This window comes from Parasteatoda tepidariorum, chromosome X1 (genome assembly GCF_043381705.1).
Source record: "Parasteatoda tepidariorum isolate YZ-2023 chromosome X1, CAS_Ptep_4.0, whole genome shotgun sequence".
In the NCBI taxonomy this organism is placed as follows: Eukaryota; Metazoa; Arthropoda; class Arachnida; order Araneae; family Theridiidae; genus Parasteatoda; species Parasteatoda tepidariorum.
In genome coordinates this window covers 28,445,571-28,467,555 of record NC_092214.1, presented here as the reverse complement: position 1 = coordinate 28,467,555, position 21,985 = coordinate 28,445,571, and the positions used below count along the sequence as shown (strand labels likewise).

Below are 21,985 nucleotides of genomic sequence, written 5' to 3'. Positions count from 1 at the left end.
CGTATTTTTAAAAACATTAATTTATTGTAAAAAAATAAATAAATAAGTGGGCAGAGCAAAAATTCTTTTATACGATATCTTTTATTAGTACACTTTTAAATATTTAAATAAAATATGTCAGTAAAACGCCTTTTCACATTTAAATCTGAAATATTAATTTTATTTCTATATTATTTAAAAGTTTCACTTAAAAAAAAAACTAATTAAAGTAAGAATGATTTTTTTTTTATGCAAAAGATTGATGTTTTTGTAGCCTATTTTTCATTTAGGAAAATGATGTACTAGATGATTTTTAGTTTAAAAAAAATCAATTTATTTTCCATGCATTTTTCGTATTGAAGACTAGTTCCATAGGTAGGCATGCTGAAAATTCCACCCACATGGTGAATATCGTTTGTCATGTAACAGAAAAGGGGGCGAGCTACGCATGCTCAGTATGACCCCACCATCTCTCCCATCCCTTTAGTAGCAACAATGCTCCTTATGTAAAAGCTTGACTTCATCAATCCTATTTTGCGATAAACGTGTTAGTACAACATCCAAATGCCTGTTATAAACCTTGACTTAGTAGATCTGGCAAGTTCAAACCCAGTAAGTGTTTGTTTCTCTTAGATGTTTTTAAACACATGATGTCACTGCGATTTGCTCTTGAGCTTCCCAAGATTCTCGGATGTTGTGATGGAGAATGGATGCGGGGGGTCATTACCCCGCGCTGTCAACATAACAGGCGCGCTTTCTGAGTAGTAACTTTCATTAAGAGAATTGAATTGTTCCCTTAAAATTACGCTTCGCTTTTACTTTTGATTGAATGATTTATTTATTTAAAATATCATGATTAATATAAAAAAGAGTTATATAATTATTTAAGTTTGTTTGTCTATAAAATATTGTAGATTGCAAATTAAAAATAAATTAATATTACGTACAAAACAATGTAAGAGAATTTTCAAAACACTTAAGAAGTATTTTTAACAATAAGAATGTTCTTTGTAAATATTGTTGTCTCGGTATTTAAATATCACATTTGGATTTTTTTAGTACTATTATTTTTGGTGTAATTAATAATTTAATAACAAATAATACCACTTTTTAAAAATCAGATATTATTGTTACAGAATCTGTCATTAAAATAATAAAACCTTTTATCAATAAATATAAAATGAATTATAAAGTAATATATAATAGAAATATTGATTAGAGTTCACAGAGACTATTTTTGAAAACGATTGCTAATTTAAAAAATGTTTGTATAAAATACTTTATAGAAACATGATAAAGGATAATTAATAAGAAAGTAATTTTTAATTGTTTATTTTAGGTTCCATTTATTAAAAAAATAGTTTTATATTGTAATTAATTAAAAGTTTCTTTTTAAATAATGAATAACTTAATATAAAGTTTCAAAATGGCTGTCAATCAGAAACTTGCGAATTTCTTATAACTTGTTTTTCTGAAAAAGTATCAAATAGTCCAATAAAAATATGCAGATAATTTTTTTATTTTAAAAAAAGCTTACAAATAATTACAGACTAAGATGAGATCTCTATTGTATATAATGTTTTTTGAGCTGTATTCTTTTTCATTTATTGCATTTTATGATAATATTTATTTAAAGAATTATAATATTATGTTTAATTATAAAGCAATGCTCCGTTTCTATTTGTCGATATAACATTACTATATATATAGACATTTTATTTATTTTTTAGTCCATATAACATCACCATGTTTATTAACAAAAAGATATGTGTGCACGAAAAATATGAAATAAACATTTCTGTAAGCCAAAAGCTCAGTAATATCTGAGATAGTTTTTGGAAAGGGATCTTTAATAATTTATGAGCTGTGTTGTTAGACACTTATAGCATTTTTTAATAACATTTATTTAGAGAATTATCGCATTATACCTCGTTATAAAGCAATGAACCATTTATATGTATAACATTACTTTATGCATCGATATGAATGTATGATAAAAGTATTAAAAAGACAAATGAAAAAAAACAAAACATTTTTTTTCATATAAAGTCGAGTTAGTATTCGAAATAAATTTTGGGATAGGAATTAAATGCGGTTAATATTTTGTGAGCTATGCTGTTCGACATTTATCACTTTTTTAATAGCATTTGTTTAAAGAATTATCACATTACATTTATTTATACAATAATGTTATATTGATCTGAATCACATTACATTATGAATAGATATGAACATACGTAAATATTGTATTGCTTTCAAGGTAATAAGAAGGCATGAAAAATCATTAAATAGACTAATGAAAATAAACAAGCGATTATTTTTTGTTCACAAAAAGCTTAATTAAATATTAGAGATAATTTTTGGGATAGGATTTGCGTTTAATAATTTTTGAGTAGTGTTGTTCGACAGTTCGACATTTATTGTACTTTTAAATAGCATTTATTTTAAAACAATATTACAGTATATATGTTTTTAAAGTAACATTATATTTATTTATAATTTAATTTAATGAAAGAATTCTCTTGATATAGTCTGCAAATAAAACTAGTTATTAAATATAGTTACTTTTTTTAAGCGAGAGACATTTTATATAAACCTAGACAATATTTTTTGACCAAAGTTGAGTCACATAATAGAATTGCGAGTTTCAAATTAAGCCTCAAATTCTAGGTCTATTATTATACTGTATTCAGACTTTTTCTCTGTTTTAAAATTAAGCAATAATTCAAAAATTGATTAGAATGGTCTTTTTTTTAAAAAAACTTTAGCATTCAACATTTCAATAAAAGCTTAATATTTACCACTTTGTAGCTAATTATTTCCTTCTAGACTCATTGAAAAACATTGATTGCGTAAAATTTCCTGTCATTTCATTTTAAATATAAATTAAATAAAGTTGGAAAGTAAAATAAAGATATTTTTAGATTCAGACTTTCGCACTGAATATACAAACAAGTATCAGGAAAGAAGTAGTGTTTCATATTTGGAAATACGTATTAAATTATTATGCAATTGCTATTAATTTGTTAACAATTTAATAAATAATTAGAAATTGTAATTAGCATTAGAATTTATTTCAGTGAACTTAATAAGTATGGCATTATTAAAGTGATTATTTAAAAAGAATTTGAGAAGTTTACTAATTGTACTAATAAAGCTCTTATTTATTGCTTCCTGGTTTAAGTAGAAGGTTTATAGAATTCATACTTTAATTTATTCACCCAAAAAACATTTTACTTCAATTAAAAAAGCAACGATTTCAGCTTAATTCCCTTAAAAATGTTATCCAAGTGAAAATGTTTATTTCCAATTTTAGAAAAATTTAACTGACTCTCACGAATTTGCTGGAAATTAAATTGTGGGATATATAATTCTATTAATATGTTTTTACTTGCATTGTGTATTTTATTAACATTTAAAACTTAAAATATTACAACATTATTGACTGCATTAATATATGCGGCAATATATTTAATTTATTGTAAAATATATTTTGTTTAATAAATATCTTAAGTTTTACTCAGCTATTTAATATTTTAAACATCTTTTTTTCTCAGGCACTTGCTCAGAAAAAAGCTCGAATTTGTGTAGGCCTGGGTATGGCTCAAGCCCGAGATTTCGAAATCGATATCCCCCCTTCTGCAACTGTAGAGCGGTAAGCAAAAAATTCTTTGTGTAATATGCATTTCATAATACAAAGCTGTCGATCCCTCAACTGTTATGAGGGAAAAATAGGGGTTTCTGCTTTATCACTTACAATAAAAGAACTATTGGTGTTAAAAAAAGGTGCAAGTTCTCGTACACATTTTGAGATGGGATCTTTATAAATAAAATAGTTCATTTAAAAATAGGATTATATAATATTTTTCTACTAATAAATTTACAAACGCCAATTTACAATTAACACAGGAAAGACTGAGTCATATTTTGTTGGTATTATTTTGTATATTAATATTAAATATAGTTAACTAATTTTAAGGAAAAAGAACAATAATTCTGCAGGAAAATTTTTTAGCTTTATTAGAAAAATTCGTGAAGTTGTGATGACTCATGCAAAATGCATAAGAACAATGAAAATTTAAAAATTAAGTGCGATTTTAAGAGAAAAAGGTATTCTTAGATTAGTATTAAAGTTTTAAATGTAAATTAATAAGCAAGTTATAAAATTAACACTTCTTGTGAATGAGAAAGGTTCTTTTGAATCGGGCATGGAAAGAAATGCATTATCAGCTACATTATTTATGACATATGTTGTCGTTCATAAAATTCAAAACTGTATTTTTAAATCAAAATTAGTTCTTTTTTGAATTTACTTGCTTTTTGTACAGGTCATGAAAGAATAAATAACTAGTTTTAAAACGTGTTCACATCAGCATATCATGGGACTTGAGTGCTATTACTACTACTTTCTCCCCATTTTTTTAGAAAAAGTATTATTAACATAGTATACTTCCAGCTTCCGTTTCATTCAAAATGAAGAAAAGCGCTTAAATTTTAATGGGAAAAAATACTAGATTCGTTCAAAATATAATAACCGATAAGCTATTTTTCCTATCTTTCTGTTTTATTCGACAAGTTTATAAAAATTGCCTACGTTAGCTCATGTATCCCATATATCCTAAAAATACAGGTTTCATGGTGCAGATAGGGTAAATATTTTTTTAATGTGTCTCTAGGAAAGTTAATAATTTACCACATTTTTCTCTGTAAAGTTCGATTTTCTACAACCACTTATGAAAATTTTACAGCTCAGTTGTTAAAAATGTAGTATTTTCATTTTAAAGACTAAAACTCATAGAAATTATTTATTTTTTGAAAAGGTTTAAATTATATAAAAGACTCATGTTTAAATTTTGATACTTTGCTTTGCTTATCGAAGTTTAACTTACTACTTTACGAACAAAATATCTTAGATGAAGCGTAAATGAGGGTTTAACTCCATTAATTATTAAAAATCCTTTTTTCTAAAATAACTTTTCCGGATTTTGAGAATTAAAATACAATAAAAATATTTAAATTACAAAAGGATGCATAAATAAATTTTCGAAAATAGATGAATAAAAATAAATTGAATTAAAAAATCTAAATCCCATTAATAATAAAAAATAAAAATATTAATTTTTATTTAAAAATAAAAATCATTAGCGACCCTTAATAAACATAATTTTTGACTTTACTTTTTACAAGAATTTTAAAAATATATGTTAACGATATATATTATGGAACAACCTATATGTCTTTCCGAGGGCCGGAATAGCCTGGTTGGTAGGGCACTGAGCCCATGTCCAAGAGTTCGTGAGTTCGATTTCCACCTGCCGAAGACTCCCCGTGAAGTAAATGATGACTGATGCACGTTAAATCTGTCGCAAAGTTCTCCATGTTCCCATAACAAATCAATACATCTGGGGGAACTGATCAAAGAATTTCCTTGTCTTCTGGATTGGTTCAAAACTACAAGGCTAAGGACTTGAACATTAGTAGTCGTAAATCCAAAATTGGCTCGGCTGTTCAACGACGGATATATATGTCTTTACGAGTAATAAAGTATTTTATCAAACAAACAACTGTTTCTGTTATACTACGTTGTTTAAAAGGAAAATAATTTTTCCATTTTATGAAATTGAAATAATTAACACAAACAAAAATATTTCTTTCATAATATATCGCTGGTTCAAAACTAAAACGACACTTCTGAACTCACTTCTCATTCAAATAACACGAGAAGTGAGTGCAGAAGTGTCGTTTTAGTTTTGAACCAGCGATATATATAAATTCATCTTCTGATAGTTCACAGAATTTTCATATATTTATTTATTTTGGCCTTTATGTAAAAGTCTCATGCCTATATTTTAGAAAATTAAAAATAAATAAATAAATAAATTCTATAAGATTTTCTTTTCGTAATTTTCTGAATGATTTCAAAACAGTTGCAGTTCAGAGTTAAGGAAAAATATATTATGAACTATTTCACTTATCCAATATCTATACTTATCCCCAGGGGGCTATACATGCCGGTCACCTCGGCCAAAAAAAATATGTAGCTGACATTTAAATTTTTAGTAAAGTTTAACTTGATTTTTTTAAACTTGAAAATTTGAACATATTCAGGCTGTTTACTTCTAAATTAGGTTTTGGCTGCTAAAAATCTGAGCTCATCCGAGCGAGAGGCACTCTTCGGACTAAATACAAATTCAAGATCTCGCTATTCGAGCGTTGTTGTTTGTTGTTTAAGTAAGAAAATTCTTCAGTATAACTTTTTCTTATTCTGTAAAAAAGAGAAAAAAAATTGGATTTGCAATGTCGAATTTCTAACAAACTAACCCCGTTTATATTATCTATAGATTCATTCTTTAAATCATTTGATTTTTATTTTTCTAGCTTATAATAAACTTATTATTTTAACTTTATCGAGAGCTCGAACACTACCATATGTTAATAAGGCAGTATCGGGCCTTGGCTTGAGTTTTCGAGCTCTAGTTGAGTTAGTCAACTCCCTACTGCCCTAGCATATAACCACATGTCTACTCCAGCATATCTAAAATATACCCATAAGTCTAAAATATACCCAATAGTCTGTCTATCCCGAAACTGAAGAACATCTACTGATTAATCAGAATTTTGAAAAAAATTAAGAAACTGGATTAGGGTGAAGGTTGCTGTTGCAAATCTAATTTAGCGAATAATTGGAAAATAAGATGATAAAAATGACTCATCGCATTACCGACTCGTTCATAGATACCACTAAAATGAAAAGTCTTATAAATATTTTACCATTAAAAAAAAGTGGCGGCTACAATAAGGGCTCCAATGCTTTGATTTTTTAATGAAAAGCCATATTAATAGCTCTTGCCTATTTTTTTTCACTATTTTTTTAAATTTAAGTTGAAATAAAACCAGCGATGAAGCACACTCCATCTATTTTGTTATTTGTTTTTCGCATAGTGATTGATCTTTTGGATAAGAGCCCAGCAGTTGTTTAACTTGAGATCTAGTTAAAACTGTCAAGAAAGTATTAATTATCCTTCGTAAAGTGTGTGTGCCATTTTTCAAACTGTTAATCCCCATCCTTTGTTGCATTGTTAGATACAGCCATGATACCTTTATTTATTTTAGAAAAGTGTAACTAGTTTTGTCAATGAAGATTGAAGGATTTATTTTAAAAGAATTACAAGTCTCATATCCAATGTTTTTATGAACATTCAAAAAATAAAAATGTGGTGCCGTGATTTTTTTCCTGGCTTCTGTATGAGCAAAGCACCTTAAGAAAACATACAAAAAAATAAAAAAATTCTCGCAACAACACGTTGTGGACCAGTAGGTCTTAAAGATTAAGGCTTACCAATTTCGTGACCAAAAGCATGATGATGATCAGATTCACTTCCTAGATAAGCTGACAAGTATGGGGAGCTATCTGAAACAGTCACCTTTGATAGTACCCCAGTCCTTGACAATTAGTTCATTATCTTAACCACTGTACCATGACTTTTCTATTGCAATGCGTGGAGTCAAAAAATCCCTGTCGAATGGAGTATAAAATATTATAGCTAGCACCCTAATACTCTTATGATTTTGGATGACATAATTGTATGCACTGGGTTTTGTTATTCGATCTCTCATTTTTATGTATGGTACTTAAGTGCTCTTAAAAATGTTTCAAAATAGTTTGCATGAGCACTTGACTAAATTTAACTTCCACCAACCTTTAATTGATAAAAAGCCGTGGTTGAATTACGAATTAGGATCAGTAAAGCGTAATGTTTTCTCTAATTTCCTTATTATAGACAAGTTATAACCGTTTTTTCCCGAATCTGTTTAAATTAAAAATGTTTAAAATGCTTATGAAATCAATCACACCACTTTGTACAAGAGTCAACAATGCAAGCGAATATCATGAGAGTAGGCACATCATTAGTTAAATATGAGCTGGGTTGCAAGTTTATCACGAATTTGCGTTTTCTAAAATCAATCTGGAATCCATGAATTTTTCAAAATGCTACTTTTGCATGAAAATTCGTTAAATTTGAGATTTGCTTTGCTTTTTATTTCCTTACTTTCCTTTTAACAGCAATTAGTACTGTTCTGAAGCTTCAAAACTATTAATTTATAAATGATGAAAAATATACATAAGAAAAAAAGATCTATAACCAAATGACACTTGGCCATGGTGCGAGGTGAAGCGTCCGCGTTCTTCGCTGTCGCGCACTTTTTTTCGGATTCGAAGTAGCTACCACTGCTGAAAGCGGCTGACCGGACTGTGAGGGTCAACCGACTGGTCAGGGAGCTGACCTAACATCAGAAGGGTCCTGGGTTCGAATCCAGGACAAGACATGGATGTTCTTTCATTCTCTGTACTATCTGCCCATACTGAGGGAGCCACGTTGGCCCATCTAATATGGTGCTTCTGAAAGAGAGGTCAACAAATCCGCCTTAATGATACTTTAAGGACGAGTGTCAATAGGGTCGGCATTTGAAAAAATAAAACCTTATAAGAGTATTCCGATATTTGAGGACTTACTGAAAAAGAAGTTAAATGCTTACAAAGCAACGGTTAATTAATCCGTTGCAAAAGGAGAGACATCTAGTTTTCGAAATCATAGGACAGAACATTAAAGAACTGGCCAAAGTGGCTATTCGATGTCTTATAGTGTCTACAAATAGCGTGGCGAGGGCATGTAAAGACAGTTTTCGAGTTAAGCGAAAAATAAACGAGAATTATTAAACACAGTACAATATCTTGCACAAAAACTCTGTTTCAATAAAATATTAATAATTCATAAAATTATACATTATTTTTTATATAGTGATAGATTATAGATTATAGAGTGATAGATTATATTTATGTGAGAGTTTATTAATTTGTGTACTTTTTAGAAAAAAAAAAGCAACAGGTGCAGAAATGATGAATTTCAGTGCAAATGTATTAGCAGTTTAAAAAAAAATTACCTAAGAATGAATGATTTACGTTCAAATAATGATTAATGAGAAAAAGGTTTTAATGATTATATACATATTTATTAAGAAAAGGATAAGATGGAACGTAAATTTAATTTTTGATCGTTAGGAAATATGTTATTGGCAATTCTCTATGTGACATGTATGTGCTTTTCCTCCAATTGATTTCTTTAATAAAAATTTTTTCATTAGCCTGGAAAATTCATTTTCTAAAAGTAATACATTTATTTCATATTTAACATTATGACTAATAATCCAATTTAAATGTGTAAAATGTCACAACTGTCCCCCGTCTCTTTGATACTTCTGTCCCTATTAAAGTAAATTTTTAATGTATTTGCGAAACAAGTTACATATACAGTGTGCGTACTTTTGCTGAAAGTAAAGGTTATTAGATAAGCATACTATATTTTCTCTTAGTCTTTTAATTTTTCCCCAATTCAATCAGAAAAATGCTGTCTCTTAGTTTACTTATCATCTCTGTCTCTTATTATAAATATCATTAAATTGATCATAAGAAAGCCACATAAAAAATGAAATAGGATTAAATAATTTGTACAACTCCTTGTTTTTCACATTCAAGTGAAATTCGGTTTCAGACTAGAAATTAAACATTTTTGTAAACCATCTTAAAGGTAAAATTATTTTTGATTAATCTTTAATATTGTCTCCTCTTCTATGTATTGTTTCATGTTAATAGATAATTTTATATTTTTAATTAATAAACTTTCTAAAAAAATTTAAAATTAAATAAATATACTCAATAAGGTTATTATAAGCCTAACTAGGTATAAGCAATGCAACATTTTTCGAGATTTTGTCACTTCTGTCTCTTTGTAAGCATATATTTTATTCTTGCCTGAATTAATATAAAAATTATTTGGATTATTAAATCTATGTAAAGTGTGTAACTGAAGTATGTTTTATGATATTAAATACTGTAGAGATTAATTTTATTAATAGCACCAATTTAAAAAACAGTATTTCATAAATCATGTTTTACACTTCTGAGCATCAAACTTAATGAAGAATCACTCCTATGCTTATTTTGGCATGATAGTTCGAGTGACTAGATCATTCTTGTTGAGTGAAGACTTGATTCTGTGAAATAAGTTACCCCAAAGTTTAAGTATGTTGGTATCAAAAAGTATAAATATTTTATGATAACCATTATGCAGTTATGAGCTCTCTAAATTACTAATTTTTTATAAAATATATAGCGGAATTATTCAAACAAAAAACCAGATTCTTAAGCAAATAAAAAATGACTTCAACCAATTTTTTATTGCAAAAATGCACAAAATTAGATACTACCTACAGAAAGTTTTGCTTTTAAGTGACATTTCTTTTAACACTGAGATCTAATCGCAACCACCTTAATTTTTTACTATTCCATTTGTAACTATGTCTGCTTTTAGCTGCCATAGCAAAGAATAATAATTATTTTACTTCACTAAAGTCTAAAAGTTCAGAAAATATCTAAAATTAAAAAAAATATATAATTCAAATTTTGTTTAGGTATATAACTTATTTTCTTTTTAAAAAGTTAGCCTTTTTTTAAATCTTGGATATTATATTCATTCAACAAAAAGTAACTCCAAACCAGTACGTCAACTGTGTATAAAATTAATACAACCACAAGAAAAGCCGGATTTATATTTTGTAATAAAGAGAAAAACGTTTTTATTAATGATGTGGCGCATATTTTTATTTAAAGTAAGTGGATGTAGAGTTGCCAACTCTCTCTGCCTTGTGAGCAAATTTTCTCTAGTGAGAGCAAAATTTATATTTTAAAGTGTAATATTGATTTAGTAAATTTTATTTATAGTTATTGTATCCATCACTATAAGTGTAATAATTCAAATATTCTTTTATTAAAGATGTGGTACTATATTTTTATTTATAATTAGTGGCTGTAGAGTTGCTAATTCGATCCGCTTTGTTAGCAAATTTTTTCTAGTGATAACGAAATTTATGCTTTAATATGCAATATTAATTTAGTAAATTTTATTTAAAGTCATTTTATCCATCACCGTAAGTGTAATAATATAAAAAGCAATGTAAAACACCACTTTATTCTGAATATCTCGTTGTAAGCCTTCAAAAGTATCAGAAAATTAACCAAGATTCAACGACGCAATGAAGAGAGAATTTTTAGATCACAAATGCTTTTCATATTAAGGAAATTATATATTTCCGCCATATTAAAATTTTACGTCACTTAAATTATAATCTTTCTGTTATCTAGAGGATTCTGAAAAGAATAAATTAGAATGAATAACTATTACGGACTTTAAATATCATGAAAGAGTTTTCGATAAACAGTTTTAAAATAAAAATAAAAAATGCTTAACGAACTAACGGAAGAATGGAAAGAACAGAGAAGTTGCATTAAATTATAAATCCTGGGAAATAATATTGCTATACACAAGCAATTTAAAAAATGTAATACTATTTGTAATGTTTCCCTAAAAGGAAAAGTGTAATATGCATAATGCATGGCAGATGATCATTTGAATAACAATTATCAAATTCAAGTTCATTTTTATGCGTGTAATGCATATTTAAACTTGTTTTCCTTGCTTTCAACGCAGCGTAAAACTAGTTTAAGTAGACTAAAAACGTTTTAAATTAGAAGAAGATGAAATAAATTTATTTTGCTGCAAAAATGTTTTGTTTTATTCTGATCCTTGTCCTTACAAGATTTCGACTCGCAGGCAGAATGTTTCATTTTCTTTTTTAAATACCCCTATTAAAAAATAAATATTTGACTTCTTAAAGAAAACGTTTTCTACACTTTTTTTTCTAGGCTGGGAAGAAAATATGAATTATGAGTTTCCTTAACTTTATAAACTGTTATCTTTCATTACATAATAATCACATTTGTTTTAGGAAACTCTTTACGAATTTTTGGAAAATATTTTTTTAAACCATCAAATTACTTCAGTGTTGAGCAGAGGGGAGGTGGGGAAAAGTGCAACAGCTCCAGGCATCCAATCAAAGATTAAACACACTAAAGCTTCAAATCTATTATTATATTTAACTTTATTATGACTTTATAGTTTTTTAACAGATGTATACTTGATAAAAGCAAAATGTTTCATGAAGCAAATATCATGATTTTTGTACAATTTTATAATAAAGTTTTCGGTTATTAAAATATAAATATGATGTACACTTAAAAAATTTAAAAATGGTTTTGCTAGAAATAATTTGTTTTCTAACAGAGAACAGTTTCTGATTAAATTTAATACAAAATGAATATGGTTTACATAATTCCAATGATTTTTCAATTAACTAGATTGGCTTTTATTGCCTGCTTATGTGATTACATTCCTTTTTCGGCACATTTAATTAAAGATTTTGCCCCGGGCATAGACATCTCTCTGCACGCCACTGTTTTCAATCGATTATCTAACAAAAATTCTTACTTTTTTGTTTACAAAAACTTACCGTGAACTAAGAAGATTCTTCGGTCCTTGCGGGTATACTTTGGCACAACACTCCGGAAAAGATCTGTTATTTTTATGCTATAGTCAATCAAAGTATTATGATGGAGTTTTCCTGTTTTATTATTTTTTTAAGAAAAGAAAAACAGAAGTGGCTTTAATGCTTTTGGGAATTTATATGTTGTTATTGTGGCCGCGCAGAAGATATTATAAACACTATGCATCACCATACGATATTTATCTCTGCAAAATCTTAATTGTATAATTTTCACTTAATAGTAAAATAAGTGCAAAAATATTATAAGTAATGAAATACAATGGGTTTACAATAAGTTTTCCTTTGTTTGTTTAGTTTATGAGAAATAAAAATGCTTTTTATAGGACATAGTGTAAAACTTATGTTTTTTGGGTTACTTTGGCTGCCCACATTGTGGTAAAGTAGCTCACCAGATAGTTGCAAACTTGTCCGTTTTTATGAATGAGATTTATTAAGCAGTATAACAATATAACTTTATTTAAATAGTTTAAATTATTTTCATAATTGTGAACAGAGTAAAAAACTGTTGTCAAAAATATCTAAGTATGATAAATTTCATCGCATTTTCTCCCCAAAAAATACGACATTTTTTATCGTTGCATTTTGGTAATGACACATGATAAAGTAACAAATAAAATGATGCTTAATTACATGCTGTTTTGCAGTAAATTTGGTACATTAAAAAATGCACCACAGGACAGTAAATTCACAGTCTGTAAGTGCGTCCGACGGTTTCGAAACCCTGACCGTTTCGGCGAGGTAATCGCATGTGTTCCTGTTGCGCTGCTAGAGCACGATACATTCAGAGACAAAATAATGAGATATGCATTTTGTAAACCTGAATATGATGGAGATCATCAAGGTAATTTTTGAAATGCTCTCCAAAAATATTTACTTATTTCAAACAGGAAATTGTTAAAAATATTCTAGTAACGAAATCATAAATGTCACGAATTATTCTGTACGTATCATGTAACTATAGATATTATTCATTATCATTAATAAAAATATTTGCTGTTTAAAAGAAAGAAGGAATACATTGAAATGAGAAATATGATTAACAAAAATATATACCTCTAAAAACGTTTAAAAATATGTAAGAATTTATGTTTGTATGAATATGTATGAAGAATGTATGAAGAATGTATGAATATGTATGTTTATGCAAATATTTAATTTTTTTTGCCTATATATCTATTATTGTATTGTTGCATAGTCCTAAAGTGAGGCATCTGAAGAACAGATTTCTAAATTTTCAATTTAAAATCTTGAGCTATACTTAGAGAAGCACGTCTGAACACATTTTTCATCCACTATAGCATACTAGCCAACTTTTTCCGAGGAGTTTTCCCAAGTGGCAGTGAAATTACAATTAAATTGCAAGTGTAGTAGAATTTCTTATTCTTATGTTGGCAAAACTTAAACACACCATTATATGATTAGTATGAATTTATATATATATTTAATTTATTTCTACATAGTGGTGGAGAAATTTATTTTAAATTGCATTTATGAATTCAATAAAGAAAAAGAAAAAGCATAAATTTTGCCACCACTTTATACATAATTTTTTATTTACGAAAAGTCGTAAAAGTTGTCAGCCATTTAATAGCATACATTTTGATGAGCTGATTGGTGGAGAAAATTATTTCGAGTTGCATTTTATATTTCCAAGAAATAAACGAAAACTGTCAATTATTTTACCATTTTAGCATAAAAATCAAATCTTACGAAAAATCTGTAAAAGTTGGCAGCTATGCCATAGAAACCTGTCTCGCAGTAGACTGATCGTTAAGACACGGTTCCCAGCAGATCATCGAAGTCAAGCATCACTGGCTACGGTCAGTGTGCGGGTGAGTGACCACTTGGATCAGTCTGCGTAGGGACCGAGGGTGTTTGGTATGGGTACTCGTTAAACTGTTCTACCGTAAAGTGCTCGACTTCGCGTGCAGGTCGTCGGGATACCGAAGCGGGGGTGCCATCCCCTCTGCAGGGGATCAAATTTGTGATGGCATGTCTTCGGATCATCCTCGGGGATGTTTCCCAGACCGTCGCCAATAGCCCATTGTGCAGCTCTAGTGCGACGTAAATGAACAACAACAACAACAACAGCCCATAGACACCTACATTGTGCTGAATTGATTGGTGGTGAAGATCATTTCGAACCATATTTATAAATTCAATAAACAAAACGAAAAAGTATAAATTTTTCTACTACTTAACATGTAAAAATAGAAGTGAATAACCTGTAAAAGAAATGAAATAAGTGTAAGATAGAAATGAAATATTCATAAAAGTTGGCAGCATTGCTAGAGCACTTTACACTTAGCTGAATTGATTAACTTTTTCTTTCTCAGAGAATGTTTATTACTGTTGCGACTATGGCGCAAATTTGATTGCTTATAAAATTCAAACACATTGATTGCTTATAAAATTCAATTTCTGTTCCTGGTTCAGATTCACAGAAATTTGACTTTCTTATGAAGTTGTAAAGCTATAAATAGTAATAACATTACTTTTAAGTTTAATTATGTGTGTCTTCAAAAAAAAAAAAAAAAGTATTTGAAAATCTCTTCTATGTTTGAATTCAAGCTCACAAGACAAAGTATGTCCTAAAAAGTTTTCAAATCTGGTTTTTGTTTAATTTTATTTCATTTGAAACTCTTGATTATTATTCATAATTTCGCAATATCGCAATTTATTGCTTAATTTCAAGCAAAATAATAATTGTTGTTTTGCCTTAAAAAGTAAAATCAGTCTCAAAATAGTTTAAAAACAAATCTCTTTAAAAAAATCGAAATATTTCTCTCTATTTATGTAGCATAAAAGTTAACTGATTTTTAAGTATTTTAGCTACTATTATTTAAAAAGAAAATGTGTTGTAAGCATTCTAAAGTTACGATATAGAGAAAGGTGTGAAAAAATTTTACCAATTCTTTATAGTATTTTTAGTTGCCACTGTTTAACAGAATAATATTTAAAGAAGGTGAAGTAACACACGCAATAAAAATGTCTCGAAAATCTCTAAAGTCAATGTTTATGATGTCTCTTTTATTTCTGCAGAGTAGACGTTTCTAAGCTGCTCTTGTTCTGTCATTATGCCAGCTTTTCTTTAACGTTAAAAGAATGTTCAGTTCATGGTCTTAGACAAGAGCAAAACAACCTGAAAAAATTCATGGTCAATTCATTTATGCTGAAGAAGAAAATCTTTGTTTTTGTTCTTCAGTTGAAGTGTAACATAGTTTTAAAACTGGATGAATAACAAACCATTTTTAAATAGGATAAGATGGGTAACTTGTTTACATTTCTTCACTTGCACTCAGAAACGTTAATCCAGCTCATTCATGGACAAAGTTGGGCGTTGATTGCAAAAATCGATAACAAGGGTTATATAGTAGTCGATTACTTTACGATTACTGTTGTAATCATTAACATATAATTTACGATTACTATTGTAATTAAGAGTGCAGGTAATCATAAATTGCGATTATTATTATAATAATGGTAGATAACAGTTCGCCATAATTTATAATTGTAAGCATGATTACAGGTAAACATATTTTTCAAGATTACTATTGTAATCGTTATATGTACCAGGTAATCATAATTTGCGATTACTATTGTAATCGTGACACAACTAATAGATAAAATGACTATTAAAAGTAATCATATGATCGATGATTTAAAGTATTGTGATTTATGGATACAAGTAATCAGAATTGCATGTAATCTTAATTGCAAGTAATTTCTAGCTACGATTACATTTAATTCCATTGCTTGCATTGCTACTAAAAATACAAAATTTCCATTTGAAAAACTTTCATTCTTCATAAAATTGCATTTGATGCTAAAATGATAGTGATACAAACACATTTCTTTAACAACTTTGATATTGCGATGACAAATAATTAATGCAAATGTACCTGCATGTTTTATGATTACCTGATTTCTCAGAATCGTTGATCATCAATGCCGAAATAAAGGATCAAGAGAAATATAAAACTAGTTAATATGCAACCAGAAGATAAGACGAGTATCATTTAATGCCCATCATTGTTTTTGCAAATGTTTTGGTGAGGAAATGCCTATTATTGGTGAGTGTTCAGTAAATGATCCACTTGCTCAGTAGTCATCTTGTCTAATGGCAAATGTACTACGCAATGAATTGGGTCATTATATTCAGGAAAGATAATGTTATAAAAACTAGAGATCAGATCCTCTCTTTGCTCCTGGGTACCTTAATTTTCTCATTCTAGACTTAGTTTTCATTTCTTAGACTTAGCACTTCATTTTTTAGACCACGCGTCTTGACCGATTGAAACGTCATTTAACCTTCCCAAGAAAATTCGATAAACATTTATGAGTGGACCACGACCTTGACTGCGTATCATACCTCTGGTTCGGAAGGTTCATAGTACAACATTCTATTTATAGCAAAATCAAAGTAGAAATATATAATAAATAAAAAAAAGTTTGTTAAACAAAGCAGTAATATATTAATATTGTTTGAGAAGAAATATATAGAAACTGTAAATAACATTTCTACATTTTCTGTTTAAAAATTGCCCTTTTCAGAAGCTTTTAATGCAAATCACATATTATGAATTTCCAATCTGTCAAAATAAATAGTTAAAATACGTTAAGGTGTTATAAGTACTGACGAACTTTAAGCTTAAATTATAAAAAAAATTTTTTTTCATGAGAAAAGTGGTTTTATTATTTTTTATTTTATATAAATTTCTTGCATCTTTCATTTTTAAATAATTTCTTAAACTATATTTGTTTTCACCATGTTTTGGTACAAGAAAATGTTCTTTAGAAATAAATTTCGAAAAAATCAATATTTTATTTATATTTCTTCCACATCTCGAAACATTGGTGCATTTGCATTTTTGAATTTTTTTCGAAACTACAAATTAGTTTAAGGAACATTTATGAAATCTTCTTTTTGAATTATATATTTTTTCAAAATTACTCTTTGGGGGGAAAGTGGGCTCCTCACCTTGGTTGAATGTCCCAGATAATGCAATACAGATTTAAACGAAGACATTAAAACCAGGGTATATTTGAGACAAGCTTCCCAATTTTTTTTGCATTTTAAAATCTTTTGAAATACTGAACTATTGTACAATTAAGGAACATCCGTTCATCTCGGGTAAGTTGAGTAACTATTTTTTAACTTTCATAGAGTATTTCGATATCAATAAACAAAATATTTTTGAGACATATTTTTGAATCTGGCAGATTCAATTATTTCAAAATTACTGTTTAAGTTTAGAATTTCGTCTTAAATTGAAGAATTAATTATTATTTTCTAACTGTAAATGTAATATAAAGTATTTACTTAAAAAACATATCTTTTCCCGAAACATAGTTGGTTTTTGGACCTTGTAGGCCCGGAATATGATGAGTTAAATTGCTGCTCCATCTTAGTAACTCAAGATTTGTCTGCTACCCTAACGCAAGTAGGTGGAGACTATTAAGGCTTACCCAAAGATATGTATACCAATATTCTCAAAAAAGTAGATGAACACAAGAAATGAACGTTGTTTAAATTTAATTATATATGAAATTATACTTAAAAAGGAAGATGAATTCAATCCATTTCTAAACCATCTAGATAACTAAACAGAATTTTTTTTTACGCAGAGTAAATTAAATTCCAATTTTTAATTCAATAACATGCGCTGTAAGAAAAAAAAATGCTTAATCAAAAATACCAGAATATGGTTAAATTTACCGTGTTTCATGGGAACACCAAAAAGCACTATAATTCTTATCAAAGCGCTTTGGTAATAAGTTTTTGGTAAAGTCAAAATTAAAAAAGGGTTTTTATTATCATCCTGTTTGGTAGTAAATGTGGTGAAATTCAGTAATTTTAACCAGAAGTGGGTAATTTTATCAGTGCTAGTATAGTTTGAGATGACACAAAATTTTTTATTTTGATAACCTCTATTTTATTTAGTAAAATTAACTTGTCAACTTTGTTTCTCGTCGGTTAATTGTCTTTTTTCCTACGTAATCTATAAGTTAACATTTGCTAACATTTAAAACAATAAAAAGTTAACAGTTATTCAACACTTATAAGCCAATAAACCGCCATTCAAAATAAACCATAGAAGCTTCAGTAGATAATTACCATTCTAATTGGAAAAAAGCATTAACATGAAAACTACCAAATAAAAAGTAAAATCAGTGACAGTTCTGAAACACATTTTGGAAATTTTGCTGTGATATTTTAGAGTATGGCATAAAAATCATTTATTTGGTTAAATCTATTTTTCAGTTTTTTATTTGTTACTAAATGAAAACTGTAATTTTGGAAACCAGAATTTCCGGTAAACCGCTACCATAGCGGATGGTAAATTTATCAAAATAATGATTTAAATACCGTATTTTGTTGGTTTAATTGCTAGAATTTGGTTCAATTGCCAAAATTTAAAAACCGGTTTTATCGTGATAATTTAGAGAAAGGCAAAAAAAATTTTTTGGGCTAAATTTACTTTTTGATTTTTTATTTGATACTAAATGTATCGCAATAAAAACTATAATTTTGACAACCAGAATTTCTGGTTATCCACTACCATAGCGTATGGTATATTTATCAAAAGAATGGCTTAAATACAGTCATTTTGGTTTAATTACCAGAACTATTGTTTCGTTAACCAGAAATATCTTTATCATACAAGTAAGGTAATTTTTCCATAGTTTTTCCTCTGTTTACCAGTATAATTATAACCATTTCATAAAAATTATATTCGCATTATCTTTCTTGTTTCAATAATAGCACACAGATTTTGTGGAGTTACTATGATAGACAGACTATACATTGCGCAGCTGAAATATACATATCATTCCGTATGGTGAAGAGTATTCGACAATATTTAGTATGCAAACAGAAAGATTATGCAAAAGTTTCTGAAAATCTCTCTGGAAGAAAACTTTCTGAGTTATCTATGCTGACTTCATTTGCAAACAAATTGCCGTATTATCCTTTGAGGAATTTGTCTCCAAAAAATTAAAATATTTCTTCTAACTAAACTTCTGTAGACTTCTCGCTCTAAGTTTATTTTTCTTCTTAATTACAGATGAAAAATAATCTGTAGCCCCCAATGCTGCACTGGAAGTTTTCTGGCACTGACCTTTAAGGCAGTTGTTGCGTCTAAAATTTATATCACAGAAAAAAGTTAATCATAAAATTTATATCATAAAAAAAGAGAAAAAAAACCCAGAAGAAACAATGAAGTTTCAAATGCGAATTTTTTTAATACAAAATATCAGAATGTAAACAAAGTATGGAAAGTATATATAGAATTGGACTGTGGGGAAGTAATTCTTCAATAATTTGCTTGCATTTTGATATTTAAAAAAGAATTTCAGCATTTGAAATTTTATAGTTTACTCTGAATTTTCCCGAACTTACTTTCCTCTAAACTTAAAAAATTTTAAAATACTGATGCAGATAAAACAGAATTTGACATGAAATGTTTTTCCTGTGGTATAGAGTCCTCTAAAGAGTAGCTCATATTGAGCCACTGATTTAAATAATAATTAATGAAGCACGGCTAAAAAATATTATTTCACCAATAATTTTTATTTTGATGATTAATTATTTGTTTTTTTTTTTATTACACGAGCAAATAAATTTCAACTCAATTTTCAGGAGTATAAAAAAAAACTGTATTGTTAAAGTAAAACAAAATACAGTTTCCGAGTATTCAAGAAAGCCATTTGAATAGAATACCTAAAAAAATGCTGAATCAGAGTAATTGAACAATCTAAAATATCTTTTAAATCACGAGACCTAAGTTTCAGATTAAAGATGAAAATGATAAGGAGTGATACATAATCGCAATCCCATATGTTTTTATGGTTTTTATATGAAACTTCAACATGAGAAAAACATTCGGTACGGTGAACTGTACTCCTACAAAAGAAGGATGCTATTATAGAAGCAGGTGTTTATACTCACTGTTATGATATTTGATAGAAAGGGATTTAATGGATTCTTATTTCTGAACGCTTAACTGAAGTCAGGACAATATGCATTTCCTCATCATAACTTTTATTTTAATGGAATATTACTATTTTTTAGATTGTGTTAAGGAGGTCACTCACAAGAAAAATATAAAAAAAATAATAATAATAACAATTTTCTTAAAAAAATACTTAATTGATAATAAAATGAGAATTATAAAATTATGAGCTTATTATATTTACCATTTTATTTTTATTATAATAAGAGATAATTATGAAATTATGAATTTATTATTTTTGGCATTTTATTGATACCTAAAATATGTCACTGACTAAATAGAATATCCGGATATTAGTAAATGTCGCATTTTGCAATGCTCCAGGCTAATTGGAAATTCGTATGTATTTTCTATTCTGTCTGGTACTTTTTGGCTTATTGCAATCAGCCTATAGGCTAATCTGAAAATGTGCTAAGAATAATTTAATCAACCTGAATTCATTGCAATGTGTCTATATTTATAATTACGTATTTAAATAGGCCTCTACCAGCGTTTTGAGAAGTTTTTTTTAAAAGTCGGATTTATCTTCAAAATTATTATCTATTAGCCTATGATCTATTAGCCTACAAAAGCTTTATTGCTTTCGTAATGTGTGACGATTGTAAAGGAGTCACAATAAAGGTTTATAATAAATAACTTAATTAAAAAAATTCATTCAGTTAAATTTTATTTTAACTTTTGTAATCTTATTACTTTTGTATGAGGGGTAGTAAGCCTTTTTTAAAATTTAATAATCAATTTAATTGTAATTATGCATTAAATTATATGTATAATTTATAAGAGTGGAATCTCCTTTTTTTTTTCAATTTATTGTTTCATGCACGCTTCCGAAGTTTTGTTAATTTTAATTTTATTTTAGTTGCTAATTCTTTCTCACCAACACATACACCTAATACGATTAATGATTTGAAGAGCTTATCTTAACTATACTAATTAATACGCATCATTTACTACACTGCTAGAAATTTCTCGGAATTTTTTTTAAATAACAATTTATTTAATTGTTATTTTAATATATTCAAACAAAGACATTCAAATAACCATAAATAAAATGGTAATCAAACCGTTAAATGCGAGAAAAACCGTTTATTAACTGCTTTCACCTAATACGGTTAAACAACCAGAATTTTATAGCACCAGCTAAGCCCACCTAATAAAGCCACTTAGTTCCTTGCAACTGCTTACTTATTATAGCCGAGTGGGCTAATTTGCCAGTCTCATGAATGACAGACAGAACTGGGATTCGAGTCCCAGTGTTGACACTACAATATTTCCTCCATTCCCTTCAACATTTCTAGTGTATTGCACTCTCCAATGCTAATTACCTGCATATAAGTCTAGCTCCAGTTAAATTTCTTTATTTCGTTTTTGAAACCATGTTAGTTATGAATGGTTAAAAAACCGTATAGTTTTGTATTCATGGTATTATAACCATGCTACTGGTAAACGATTTCAAAACCGTAAAGGAAAAAAATGTTCTTTATCGTAAACTCTACGGTTAAATAGAGGGACAGACTGCTGTCGTTTATTTT

The 21,985-nt window shown here is 28.1% G+C and overlaps 1 protein-coding gene across 1 annotated transcript in view; it reads left to right on the top strand.

The window, feature by feature from the left end:
- Positions 1–452: 452 nt before the first annotated feature.
- The window catches only part of LOC107446644 (proton channel OtopLc), a 120,331-nt gene continuing 98,798 nt past the window's right edge, over positions 453–21,985 (top strand). Inside the window, exons 1-2 of the mRNA XM_016061335.3 lie at positions 453–591; positions 3,537–3,634. Coding sequence (XP_015916821.1) covers positions 544–591; positions 3,537–3,634 — 146 coding nt within the window. The 5' untranslated portion in view covers positions 453–543. The remainder of the gene's footprint in view (positions 592–3,536; positions 3,635–21,985) is intronic.